The 14664-nt window shown below is 50.9% G+C and overlaps 1 protein-coding gene across 1 annotated transcript in view; it reads left to right on the forward strand.

Annotated features, from left to right (window-relative positions):
* The first annotated feature begins 428 nt into the window (after nucleotides 1-428).
* Nucleotides 429-14664, forward strand: part of LOC146834781 (SERPINE1 mRNA-binding protein 1-like) — a 100453-nt gene continuing 86217 nt past the window's right edge. Inside the window, exons 1-3 of the mRNA XM_085599946.1 lie at nucleotides 429-439; nucleotides 568-745; nucleotides 2001-2174. Coding sequence (XP_085456072.1) covers nucleotides 429-439; nucleotides 568-745; nucleotides 2001-2174 — 363 coding nt within the window. The remainder of the gene's footprint in view (nucleotides 440-567; nucleotides 746-2000; nucleotides 2175-14664) is intronic.

Here is a 14664-nt window from a genome sequence, read left to right on the forward strand (position 1 = left end):
AATCCAGCCCGAACTGCCAAGCCATGTCTTCCCTGGACCGGAAACCAGCATCCTGGGACCGGTTTCTGGCTACTCAGCCGTCCTCAGCCAGGCTATCTTGAATCCTGTGGCAAAGTGAGCAAGGGACCCATGTCTGTGCATACCCTGCCAACTTCAGGTGAACAAAGCAAAACCAAAGGGGATGATGGACGGAGTGTTGAACATTGCAAGCACTCACCCCCAGTCAACTGATGTGGGTTTAATCCATCCTTCTTTAGCTCACTCCGCCACCCCATGCACATTGCCTGATAAGGGAGTAGTTCATGTCCCTTTACCTCATGACTTGAAAGATTCTTTTCAATGAATAAAGTTTCAAACGCCTTATCCCAACACTAGATGGCAGGAGTATGCAGAAAATATGAATCTACTGCACTACATGCTACAAACTGATGCTTGCAGGGTAAGTAACATTTTCCTTACTGCTATTGCTTTAATACAAGTAATCTTTCCAATTTTTATAACAGTTTGCCACACGTTTTGCGAGTTGGCATAGGCACATCAATGCACTAAACTTTATTATTCCTTCAGGGAAAATGAAGTGGAAGAAGTCAAGGAAGAAGGTCCCAAAGAAATGACATTGGATGAATGGAAAGCTATGCAAGACAAAGAACGGGCAAAGGTTGAATTTAACATTCGTAAACCAAATGAGGGTGCTGATGGTCAATGGAAGAAAGGATTTGTTCTTCACAAGGCTAAGAGTGAAGAGGTAAATTAAGTAAAATGTATTTCTGTTGTACAGAATTTCCCAAAGATTATCTCTGAAAATTTAAGTACACCACCCATTTCCAGTTTTATAATTGAAGCTCACAATTTTAACCTACAAATCTCTGGAGCCATATCTGCAGTGGCATGTTGAAAATGGCTACATTTTGGATTACCCTAAATTGTGCGTTTCATAAATACTTAAACTGGAAAACGTTTAATTATTTAATCATAAGCTTCTCGCTGCAACTGGCCCTTGTTAAAAAGTGTAAACCTTTTTAACTGGTGGACAGACTACAAATGACTGGCCTAAAATGTTTATTTCTGTGGCTTTCGGTTTGCCATGTGAATGTTTCAGTTCAAATCTGGGTTAGTCTGTTCACTATTCATTCTTCATTTTCAATAGAAGCCTGAAACGTATGACCTATTTATGGGATACAGTCACTCTCCCAAAACTGGTGATTTCACCTCTGCATGTTTGGGATGAGTGATGCAGTATCCTTTATTTTCATAATTTTCCCTGGTAACTCGAGCGCTATTAATCTTGCTGCACAGGACGCTGCTACAGAAGGCAACTGATGTACAAATAATTTGAAAGAATAATAAGCCAACACTAGTCAGATTGTGATGTTACCAGCTGGCTTAAATACCTAATGAAGATGTGAGTGCAGTGGGAGAGGTAACTATCAACTTGAGGTGTCTGATTAATCTATTTTTAATGAGTGTTCAGACTAGCCAGGGAGGTGTTTTTATTAGCGCTCCATTTTTCAAGTCTTTTCTGAATTTGATGCTAGTTTCTGCCTGTTTTTAGTTATGACTGTCTTCTGGCACCCTCATACTGAAATACATATTTATGTTAGAGGCAGTGTGTGCAGAAGTATTGTTAGGGTTTAAGAAATCCTGATGCAGCTGTTAGTCATGTAGCTCTTAAAATTCTTATTCTAAATGTTCTGTTATCCCAAACCTTCGTTGGGTGAATACTTAAAACCTTTTAGAAAAAAGTTTATGCTGACCGCATACTGCTACACACAGCTTCTGATAAATATTTTTGCCCCAAGCTGTCCGATAAGTTTTGTCCAGATTGATTTTTTTTTTTAACAATCTTTTATTTACTATAGTTTTGTTTGGTAAGAATATAATGAAATTAGTATATTTAGAGCCAAGTGGGTGTACTTTTTTTTGCATGTTCTTCTGTTATGCAAAATGTATTTTATTCTAAATATTGCAAATTTCTAACTTTAAATACTTTCCACTATTAGGTTCAAACTGAAGTGTCAGATTTTGATCATCATTTCCGTCGACCTACAAATGACATTACATCCCAGCTCGAAATCAATTTTGGAGACCTTGGCCGCCCTGGACGTGGTGGTAGAGGAGGCAGAGGTGGGCGTGGTCGTGGCGGAAGGCCTAGCCGAGGTGGCAGGACTGACAAGGTGATCTTTTGATTTGGCTTCACTCATTAATCTCTTATGTACTTTAGATACTTCACCTAGAACTTTAGTATTAGTTTGTAAAGTACTTACAAATCTCATTACTGCTTGAAAAAACAGAACATGACATTTTGAAGGCAACTTTATTGCCAGCATTGACAAAGCTGATTCACGGAATAAACATGAAATGTAGTCTGCTGTTTCAAACTGAGTTGGCCATGCAGTACTTTCCTCGTACAGTAAGATTTTGTGTTCCTTGGATGTTAAGTGCTGGAGTGACACAATTTTTGGTGGTCACCCCAATTGTTTTTTTTCTTCTCACCTTTTGGTCCGCTTGATCCCTGCTATCCAGTGCCCAAAAATTAAAGGCATGCGTATACATATAAATATAAGTATTGCATACAATGAAATTGTCAGTCACTTGTCAATATAAATAGTGTGCTTTTAAAGAGATGTACACAAAATGGGGGAATGAGGAAGGGAGTGGAGAAGGTAAAGTAGGAGACAAGGATGGAATGACAGAAGAAAAGGATATTGTGCATGGTATGAAGAGCGAACCACAATCTCCCACCTTTGGTCGTCATCTTCAGATCTCAACGCCGGATTACCGGAAGCAGGAAGACACTTACCCTTCGAGGCCCTCGCCGCCAGACGACATAGGAGTCTACAACATGGTCTTACAAAAGGCTGCACAGACTTGTGGAGTGAAAATAGAGGAAGAGAAGCCCAAGGCAGATTTCCTCCTGGAAACTCTACTGCCTCAACAAACTAGGAGCCAATTCCTGCCCATGCTCATTAGTGTGCTGGACCAGGGAAGAGAGGCCTTTAAGGAGCCAGCAGTATGCAAAGCTGTGACCCCGAGGACTGAGGTACAAACATTCTTCAAAGGAACCAGCATACATCCAAGGGTCAGTGCCAGCAGACTCCATAATTGCAGCCACGGCTAGGAAGAGGGCCAATGTTCCCACGAACGCCGGACCGCCTCCAGATAAGGAGAGGAGATGGATGGATCTCACAGGGACAAAGGGGGAGAGAAATGCGGCAATACAGTGGGGCATCGCAAACTCCAATGCCCTATTCAATAGACATGCATACCAACACTGGGAAGAAGTTGGGCAGCTCCGAAAGCATCTGCCAGACCAGTACCAACAGAGCAACCCACCTGGTAGAAGAGGGAAAGAACATGGGAAACACATGCCTAAAATCGGCATTGGATGCTGCAGAAACGTCTAGCAGGCTAATGATGGAGAAGACCCGCATGGCTCAATTTCGGGATTCAAGCCGGAGGTGCAAAGCAACATCCTGAATACACCTTTTAATGGAGAGCAACTGTTAGGCACCTCAGTTGACAAGTTGACGCAGCTCAAGGAGGACAACGAAACAGCAAGGTCCATGGGGGCGTTGCAGTTCAGGGGAATGAGACTGGGCACATCCACAAGAAAGCCAGGTGGTAAAAATAGAGGCAACGTGCCGACCACATCGCACCAAACGTTCCAGCAAGGCTACCAAGGGAACAACTAAGGCCAGCAGGGACAGCAGCAGCAGAACTGGCAGTACAAGCCACGGGGACAGTCCTTTCGAGGGCGCAGAAACTGGCGAGGACAAACACGAAGAGGCCAACCACCCTCAACCAAGTGACTCCACCATGAAACGGGCCCCCAACCTAGCATCACCTCGGGGTGGGTGGAAAAATGTAAAGAAACTGCAGCCGAACATTCGACAAACAGTACCTCGAACACTCAACACCAGTAGGGGGGAGAATAAGAGACTTCATCCAGGAATGGAAGAAGGTCACATCGGACAAATAGATACTAAACCTCACACAATACGGATACTGTATAGAGTTACAAAAACAACCTCCAAACAGAAAACCAAGGAGCTCTCGCTCCTGCAACTAGAGGCGCAAGGAGGCAATAGAGGTAGTGCCGCAAAACCAAAGGAACAAAGGGGTGCCAAAGGTGGATGAAACTAAGACACATCCTAGATCTAAGGTTCCTGAACAAATTCATAAAATCAAAGATTCAAGATGACTTCCCTACAAGAGGTAATACCACAAATACAACAAGGGGACTTCATGGTTACTATAGATTTAAAGGAAGCATACCTACACATCCCCATCACACAAGCACCTGCTAAGGTTTGTGATCAACCAGAGCCACTACCAGGTCACAGTACTGGCGTTCGGACTGAAATCCGCTCCAAGGGTGTTTACAAAAGGCCTGGTAGCTGTCGCAGCACACCTATGAAGGCAAGGAATACACGTATACCCCGATCTCGACGACTGGCTCGTAAAGGCAAGTTTGTACGACCAATGCAGAGTAGACATCCAGCAGGTCATGCTAATACAGACGAGACTGGGTTTCTCGATCCACTGGAAGAAATAGTCAACAGAGCCAGAACAAATCAAGATATTCTTAGGGGCAGAGATCGACACCATACAGGCCAAAGTATTCCCCAGCAGGAAGAGAACATTGGCGATACTGAAGGAAACACGTCAGTACCGCAAGGGGCAAGTTCTGACAGTGAGGACGGTGAGCAAACTGATGGGAATGATGGCGTTGTGCATTCACTTAGCCGAAAATATTTGACTGCACATGAGGCCATTCCAGGAATGGATACAGCAGCAATGGTCACATGCAACTGTGAGTTGGGAAGATATAGTGGTTGTCACACACGCAGTGCATCAGGAAATAGCGTGGTGGAACGAACAAAACATATCACAGGGAAAACCATTCATACAACCAACTCCAACAGTGACCATCCCCTCCCAACTGGGGTGGGCCACGCAACTGAACAAGCTCAAGGTGATTGGGGGGGGGGGGCGGCTATGGTCGCAACAGGATGCGGTCAAGCACAACAATTACCTGGAACTAAAACTGTTCCTAGCCTTAAAAGCTTTTCAAAAGGAGCTGTACGGAAACAGGGTGTTGATCCAAACGGACAACATCACGACCATGTTCTAAATCAACAAGCAAGGAAGAACACACTCCGCGCTATCTAAGCTTGCACAGAAGATATGGACATGGGCCAATCCACTGAGGATAGACCTACTAGCAATACATCTACCAGGGAAGGACAATGTGGAAGCGGACAGACTCAGCAGGCAGACGTTGGCATCGCACGAATGGGAGATCAACCAGCAGGAAATAGAAAGAATATTCCAAAGGTGGGGAACACCGCAAATAGACCGATTTGCAACACACCAGAATGCAAAATGCCAACACTTCGCATCTATACAACCAGACCATTGGTCGCAAGGGAATGCGCTATGGATAAGTTGGTCAAAGACATTTGCATATGATCTCCTCCCACCCCCCCCCCCCCCTCCGATACCACTGGTACACAGGGTACTCAACAAATGCAGGATCAGCAACATGACGCTAATACTGATAGCACCTCAGTGGGCCAGACAGTCCTGGTTCTCACAGATAGAGATGGCTCAAGAACCAGCACGGAAAGGTACTACACCCAGAGCCAGAGAGCCTCAGCCTTGCTGCATGGCTCCTGAAGACCTAGAATTTGCACTCCTCAAACTTCCAGCAAGTACTATGGCAGTACTGAGGCGAGGAGACCTACTAGAAAGTGATACATAGCGAAATGGAAAAGGTTCTCCCAGTGGTGCATCAAGGAGAAACTACAACGGAAGATCACCAGGGAATCCACAGTACTAAAATACTTAGTTCGAGGCATGTGGGCTGCTGAATTCATATCTGTGCATAGATCGCCGCCTAGTGTTGGGTCCGGATGTTTGCACGTTGTTGTCCTGGAAGAGTCTTCGAAGTATCCTGAGATAGGTGAGTCCTCCCCTGGACCACAGTGCGGATGGGCATCCTCTCCATCCTCAGATTGTTTGTTTCCGCCATTGGGTTCGGATGTGCTTATCTTAGCTCAAGTTAGGAAAAATTAATTTAAGGCCAAAAGGCCTTTAGTTTTCGTCGGTACTGTTCCCGCTTGGTATCGACAGCTTTCTTGCTTAGTTTAGCAAAATTCTTCAAGTTTTTCGGATCCGTTTAATCCGATCATCGACCTTACATCGACGATGGAATCGAGGACCCAATTCAAACGGTGTCCTGTTTGCCACGCCAAATATCCACATATCGACGTCCACCCGGTGTGCAACAAATGCCTCTCGCCGGATCACGACGAATTGAAATGTATGGCCTGTGCCCGATTCCGATCCAAGAAGACTCTCCGGAATCGACGGGCAGCGAGATTAGAAGCGCAGCAATCGGCACCGGCCCCGGCAAACATCTTCAGCACCGAGGACGAAGATGTTGAAAGCGTGGAAGACACGAACTACAGCCCCGCTTCCGAACACGATTCCCGATCGGAAGACGCCGATGAAGCGCTTTTTCACAGGGAAGAAGCCGACGATGAGGTAGGAGACTACGATGAGGCCTTTGGGGCCGAAGAAGATAGCTCTGGTGAAGAGCAGGGCCTACCCGTCGAAACGGAGGCTATCAAAGTGCGTCATTCTACGGCTCCGGTCGAGGGATCGCCTCCGGGCCTTTCCCAAGATCAATCCCGCAGTTCTTCGGCCCCACCTTCGGGCCCGGCCTCGAACATCCAGCAAGAGCCATTATTACCGAAAAAGACTGGTTTCCCTTCAACGAAACCGAAACCAATCGTCGCACCAGTTACACAGAAACCGAAAGTGAAACTGGCAGTGGTCGGCTCGAAGACCTCCACTCCTCCGACGCCAGCCCAAACCATCGGCTCCTGTTAGACCTGGCACCTTGGCGTGAGTTTCCCTTCCACTTTTTGATGGTGTGCCTCGACTGTTTTGCTGGTGTTGTCCGCTCAGGGCACTGCGCCACGGCTAATCCGTGCCGCAGTGCAAGTGCTCCCTAAGTAAAGTGTACCTGTAATTGATGTCCATGATTGGGTTATTGGATTCACTGTCAGTCCCCAGTAAAGTGCACCAGGGGTGCCAGGGCTTGTGAATGCCAATGCTGCTGGTGGGCTTGCAGCGCTGGTTGCGCCACCCACGGAAGCGGCCTTGTAAAGTGTGTCTAGGGCCTGCCACCGCAGACCCTGTGCGCGGTCCGGGACCGTCGCGCTGACTGCGCAAGTGCCCCCACTTGCCAGTCCCTAAACCTTCCCTTACCTACATATTAGCCACCCCTCCGGGAGGCCCGAGGGCAGGGTGCATTGTAGGCATAAGGTAGGACATGCCCTGATGTGTGTGGCATGTCTTAGTAGTGAATTACAGCCCTTGTCGTTTTTCACTATTGAAGGCTACCTGCTCTCCATAGGCCAGAATGGGCTGCCGGGATCACGCCAACGCTGTGACCCCAGTGGACTCAGAGAGCATGGTAGAAGTGTCAAGTTTAGTATGCCTGAACTCAGGATGATAAAATACTTCTTGTAGTCAAGTTTATTTTAATATCCTGGGTTTGTAAATACTACTTTTAGAAAGTTAGTATTTACTGACCTGACCATCTCAGTCCGCCTCTGCTGTGTGTGTGTGTGTTCTGCCTGGCAACAGTAAGGAGCAGGGTGGGGGGATCCCCAGAGACAGGTTGGCTGCCAGGTGGTGGGTAGAGAGGTGACACCTGGATGGGTGGGAGGAGTACACCTTGACTCTTGAATAGCCCTGTGCTCTGCCACCACAAAGCCGGCGCCGCCCCCTGTGGGGCGGCTGATGTCTCTGCCCTGCTGCTGAAAGGAAAGAGCAGAGTCACCATAACAAAGTGCTCCAGAACTGGACTGAGCCAGGCCTAGGCCCCCTGGCGCTAAAGAACAAAAGACTCATGGTATAAAAGTAGGAGCCTGGCTCCTAAGAAATCAGAATCCTGTTTACCACAAAGAACCTCTGCCCGACTAGAAGGAGAAGGAAACGCTGGAGGAGCTGGCCTGCTGCCTGCCTTGCTGAGAAAGGAGAGGAAGAGACTTACTGAAAAGACTTTGCTACTTTGTGCTTGAACATTCTCCAAGGGCTTGATCTGAGCTTGCCCCCTGAACTGAACCCCAGGAACAGTGGGTTCTCTGTGCTTCTTGCTCATCCTCCAATTCGAGCCGTGTGGGCATCCCGCTGGGAAAGAGACTGCGCCCCTCATCGCCCCTCCTAGGGCCGTGACACTCAGGAGCTCGCCTGCCGCAATCCCGTGAGAGCCCCGCTCCGTCCGGAGCCGCTCTCTGTCCCCGGGCCAGGCCGCCTGCACCCCTGTCACCGCCTGCCATTGGAGTGCGCTGAACGCGATATCACCCCTCCTGCCGGAAGCCGTCCGACGACTGTGATCCACGCCGGGTCATCCAGCTGCACTGACCGTGCCCTGTGACCCCGCTTCGCTATCCCCGGACATCTCAGGCCGCGCCGCCCCCGCTGTGGAGACCCTCCTGCACCGCCGTGCTAAAGGGTCGTTGGCCGCGCCTGCCTACGTGCCCACACCTGCTGATTGAGGACCCAAGAACACTTCCCAAGCTGAGAGTCGCCCCGACCTGTGCCGACTCTCCACATCACGAAAGAAGTTCCAGTATCGGGCTCGGGGCCCGCAACGCCTTATTTCCCCATTCGCAGGAACCGATCTCTGTGAGTACTGGAACTACAAGTAAAGAGACTACGAACTATCCATTTGAAACTACGAACCAAGAACATTTACCTGCTGTATAACCTGGTGGCCTAGCGAAAACGTTATTGGTCTTGTGATAAGTCTGCTGAGAGATATATACCTTATTTTTACATAAAGAAACGTATTTTTATATATATCCAAGTCTGGTGTCCGTTTCTGGGGGGATTGATGTATTTACTGTGTGTATGATTGTAAGTGCTTAACCAACAACGCCTGAGGAATCGCCTTGGCTGCTCACGCCACGCACCTAGAGGGTGAGCAAGGGTCATTCGCGAGGGGTTATCCTGCGCCCTGACGTGGAGGAGAGGGTTCCTGCTTGACACAAGGGCAACCTTGCGCCAACCAGAGATCCCCGACTCTAACATTGGTGGCAGCGGTGGGATTTCGGATTTGCACTTGTAATTTGCATACAGTGAATTATTAATCGCCAGATAGTGAGAGCAGACCAAATAACGCAGCCACAGGTTTGTAATTGTTGAACTTTTTTGAGACATCTGCCATTGCTGCAACCATGCCTGGCTCGCACTCCGCTGGAAGAGCACTCTCTGTGATTTCTGGAATAGATGAGGTGGATTGGGAGAGACTGGAAGGCTACACGATGGAGCAATTGAAAGGCTACAGTGTACAATTCAGAGTCCCCCATGCTGGATGCAAGAGGAAGCCCCAGTACACCAAGGCGTTGAGAGCCTGGAAGGAGTCACGAGACCTACGGAATGCGGGGGACATCGTTCCACCCGACAACCTTGAGGAACCCAGCAGAGTCCGGTCGCCAGAGGAGCTGGCAGACAGGGCAGCCGACAGGGCGCATGCAATGGAGATGGCAAAGTTGGCAGGACAAATGGAAATGGAAAAGCAGAAGTTGGCCCTGGAGGCACAACAACGCCAAATGGATCATGATATCAGATTGAAGGAGTTGGAGCTGAAGGCGAAAAGTTTGGACACCGCTCCTTCTGGTGGCAGCACTCCACCAGCGCAGGTAGAGTCCAAGGTGTACATCCCCAAAGATGTGGTAAAGGAGTATTTCAGAAAGGATGACATAGGGCAGTGGTTTAGGGCCTACGAGGTGGCCATGTCCTCACACCGGGTCCCTGAGAAAGACTGGGGAGCGGGGTTGTGGGGAAGGTTCCTTGCTGAAGGGCGTGACACACTGTTAGATTTACCCTTAGATCTCCAAACCTCATACCCCCATATGAAGGAAGCTTTAATGACCAGGTATGGGTTAACTCCGGAGCTATATAGACAGCGGTTCAGGGAGACGAAGAAGATCCCTGAGAGTACGTATGTGGAATATGTGACCTTTTTCTGCAGAGCGCTGGATGGTTGGGTGAAGGGTAGCAAAGCGAATGATTATCAAGGGCTGCTTGATTTAATTGCATGGGAGCACTTGTCCAGTCAATGTTTTCCTGAGCTACGCCAGCACCTGATTGATAGCAAGCTGTCCAACCCGAGGAAGCTTGCTGAGGAGGCGGACCGCTGGCTCAGCACCAGGGTCCACAAGGGTCAAGTGGGAGACTCCGCCAAAGGTGGGCAGGGTCCCCAGCAGAAGAGTGGGGGGGACAAGGGTAAACAGAAGGGGTTCCAAAAAGGCCCCCAAAGTAATTCCCAAGGGAACCAGCAGAAGGGTTCTCAGCCTCCCCCACCCCCGCAGCAGAACGGGGCCCCGACAGGTAGACCTGTTCCAAAGGGGCCCTTCAATTGTTATAAGTGTGGTGATCCGGGTCACATTGCCTCTGATCCTAAGTGTCGCCTGTTTGGTAAGACCGCACCCACTGGTGCTCCACCCCGGCAAGTAGCTAGTGTTAACTTTGGGGAGGAAGTAGCAGTCCAGGAGGGTGGGGGTCCCGGGCAGATGACCCTAGTCTCGCTAGGAGACAGTGAGATGGTCCCTGTAACCTACCTGCCCTCTAACACTAAGAAATATGGGCAAGTGGTGACCATCAATGGAAGGAAGGTGGAGGCTCTTAGAGATACAGGAGCCAGCGTGACCTCGGTGAGGCAACACCTGGTGTCTCAAGAGCAGATTGTACCCAATGCCTACTGTAGGGTTGTCAATGCTGACAACGTAGAGAGTCGTTGTCCAATGGCTCAAGTTCCCTTTGAGTGGGGGGAGGTCTCTGGTACTCTACAAGTCGCTGTGAGAACTGACATGCCTGTAGATTGTCTGCTAGGGAACGACCTGGAGAGCTCCCCTTGGGAAAAGGTGGAGAAGACCACGCATCTGAGGATGGTGGGTCTACCCGACTGGGCGTGCGTGACCACCCGGTCCATGGCAGCCAGTAGGGGTGTTGAGAGGGTCCTGGAGCCTGAGGGAGAGGTCCAGGAACCGGCCTTAGGGAGAAGGCGCAGGAGGCGCGGGAAACCGGCCCCCGAAGTTCCCACGGCCCAGGAGGAAGTAGACCCTGAGGGGGATGCTCTGGAGCCTACCGGGGAACAGATTGCCGAACTGGGAGATCTGCCTGAGCTGACCCATTGGCAGCAAGAAGGAGGTCCCTCCAGGGAGGAATTCTGCAGGGAGCAGAAAGAATGCCCTTCTCTCGTAGGTATGCGGCAGCAGGCTGCAGACCAGGCCAACGGTGTTCAGGCCAAAACACACTACGTGTACTGGGAGAGTGACCTCCTGTATTCCGAGCCTAAGGCTGCTGAACCTGGGTCAGCCCGTGTGCTGGTGGTACCCCAGAAGTTCAGAACCTTCCTACTGGGGCTGGCTCACGATGTGCCTTTAGCAGGACATTTGGGGATGGACAAGACCTATGACAGGCTTGTCACCCACTTTTACTGGCCCCAAATGCACAAGAATTCAGATTCCTACTGCCGAACCTGTCAGACTTGCCAGGCAAGTGGTAAGAGCGGAGGGAAGCACAAGGCTCCTCTGCAACCTTTCCCTGTGGTCGGTACGCCATTCCAACGAGTGGGTATTGATATTGTGGGGCCTCTGGATCCCAAGACAGCCCTGGGCAACAGGTTCATCCTGGTCTTGGTGGACCATGCCACCCGGTACCCTGAAGCCATCCCTCTGAGGACAGTGACGGCCCCCGTGGTGGGACGGGCACTGATGGGAATTTTCTCCCGAGTGGGATTCCCTCTAGAGGTGGTGAGCGACAGGGGGACCAATTTCATATCCACATATATGAAATCCCTGTGGAAGGAGTGTGGGGTAACTTACAAGTTCACCACTCCTTACCACCCCCAAGGAAATGGGTTGGTTGAGAGATTCAACCGAACCCTCAAAGGCATGATCATGGGCCTGGACGGTCCAATGAGGCGTAAGTGGGACGTCCTCTTGCCATGCCTGCTCTTCGCTTACCGAGAGGTGCCGCAGAAGTCTCTAGGGTTCAGCCCCTTTGAGCTTCTGTATGGTCACCCGGTAAGAGGACCTCTGAGTTTGGTAAAGGAAGGCTGGGAGCAATCTCCCAGGAAACCTCCCCAGAATGTATATAGTTACATGCTGGCCTTCCGAAACCAGACTCGGCGTTTCAGGCAACTTGCTGAGGCAAATCTGGAAGCCAGCCAGAAGGAGATGAAGCGGTGGTACGACCGGAATGCCACTCTGGTAGAGCTTCAACCTGGACAAAAGGTGTGGGTCTTGGCCCCAGTGGAGCCGTGTGCACTTCAGGATAAGTGGACAGGTCCATTTGAGGTTGTGGAGCGCAAAAGTCCTATCACCTACTTGGTGGACATGCAGACTCCCAGGAACCCTTTGAGGGTCCTACATGTTAACCGCCTTAAGCCCCACTTAGAGAGGACCGAAGTGGGCATGCTGCTGGCCACTGATGATGGAATGGAAGAGGAGACCGAGCCTCTTCCTGACCTCTTAGTGGCCTCTGAGAAAGATGGGTCAGTGGATGGAGTTAACCTCTCACCCACCCTGACGCCCGAACAACAGGAAGACTGCCGCCACTTGCTGGGACAATTTTCCGACCGATTCTCCCTGGTTCCTGGTGTCACAGATTGGTGCGTCCATGATGTGGACACAGGAGACAGCTTACCTGTGAAGCACAAGGCTTACAGGGTAACTGACAGGGTCAGAGCTTGCATCAAGGAGGAGGTCTCCAAAATGCTTGCGCTAGGGGTGGTTGAGTCCTCCAGCAGTCCTTGGTCCAGCCCCGTGGTCTTGGTCCCAAAGGCTGCTGCGCCGGGAGCCACACCTGAACTCCGGTTCTGTGTGGACTACAGAGGACTCAATTCAGTCACGAAGACTGACGCGCACCCCATCCCCAGAGCTGATGAGCTCATTGATCGGCTGGGGGCTGCCCGGTTCCTCAGTACGTTTGATTTAACGTCTGGGTACTGGCAGATCGCCTTGACCGACGGGGCCAAAGAGAGGTCAGCATTCTCTACACCAGATGGGCACTTCCAGTTCCGAGTCATGCCATTTGGGATGAAGAATGCCCCTGCCACCTTTCAGAGGTTGGTCAACCAGGTACTGGTTGGGCTGGATGCGTTCAGTGCCGCCTACCTGGATGACATCGCAGTGTTCAGTGCCACCTGGCCTGAACACCTGCGCCACCTCTGGGAAGTGTTGATGGCGCTGCGCCGAGCAGGCCTCACGATCAAGGCAAGCAAGTGCCAGATCGGGCAGGGTTCCGTGGTGTACTTGGGACACCAAGTGGGGAGCGGCAAGGTGGCACCCTTGCAACCCAAAATTGAAACCATCCTGGCTTGGGAACCCCCCAAGACGCAGACCGCAGTGAGGGCCTTCCTGGGGCTCACTGGGTACTACAGGAGGTTTGTCAAGGGCTATGGAACGATCGTTGCCCCCTTGACAGAGCTGACTTCGAAGAAGCAGCCCAGGAACGTGATTTGGACTGACACCTGTCAGAAAGCTTTCGACACCCTGAAGACTGCCATGTGCACGGCGCCCGTGCTCTTGGCCCCTGACTTCTCCAGGGAATTCCTAGTCCAGACAGACGCTTCAGAGCATGGTGTAGGGGCTGTTCTCTCACAGATGACTGAGGAGGGCTGGGACCAACCCGTAGCCTTCATCAGTAGGAGGTTACTTCCACGGGAAAGTAGGTGGAGTGCAATTGAGCGAGAAGCATTTGCTGTGGTCTGGGCGCTGAAGAAGCTAAGACCCTACTTGTTTGGGTCTCACTTCCGGGTTCAGACGGACCACAGGCCCCTCAGATGGTTGATGCAAATGAGGGGTGAGAACCCGAAGCTGTTGAGGTGGTCCATCTCCCTACAGGGTATGGACTTTACGGTGGAACACCGTCCTGGTACAGATCACGCCAACGCTGACGGTCTGTCCAGGTATTTCCGCCTTAGTGACGAGGAACCCCCTGGGCAAGGGTAGTTCTCCCCACATTTCAGCTGGAGGGGACACGTGTTAGACCTGGCACCTTGGCGTGAGTTTCCCTTCCACTTTTTGATGGTGTGCCTCGACTGTTTTGCTGGTGTTGTCCGCTCAGGGCACTGCGCCACGGCTAATCCGTGCCGCAGTGCAAGTGCTCCCTAAGTAAAGTGTACCTGTAATTGATGTCCATGATTGGGTTATTGGATTCACTGTCAGTCCCCAGTAAAGTGCACCAGGGGTGCCAGGGCTTGTGAATGCCAATGCTGCTGGTGGGCTTGCAGCGCTGGTTGCGCCACCCACGGAAGCGGCCTTGTAAAGTGTGTCTAGGGCCTGCCACCGCAGACCCTGTGCGCGGTCCGGGACCGTCGCGCTGACTGCGCAAGTGCCCCCACTTGCCAGTCCCTAAACCTTCCCTTACCTACATATTAGCCACCCCTCCGGGAGGCCCGAGGGCAGGGTGCATTGTAGGCATAAGGTAGGACATGCCCTGATGTGTGTGGCCTGTCTTAGTAGTGAATTACAGCCCTTGTCGTTTTTCACTATTGAAGGCTACCTGCTCTCCATAGGCCAGAATGGGCTGCCGGGATCACGCCAACGCTGTGACCCCAGTGGACTCAGAGAGCATGGT

The sequence above is a fragment of the Triturus cristatus genome, chromosome 4_2 (genome assembly GCF_964204655.1).
Source record: "Triturus cristatus chromosome 4_2, aTriCri1.1, whole genome shotgun sequence".
Classification (NCBI taxonomy): domain Eukaryota; kingdom Metazoa; phylum Chordata; class Amphibia; order Caudata; family Salamandridae; genus Triturus; species Triturus cristatus.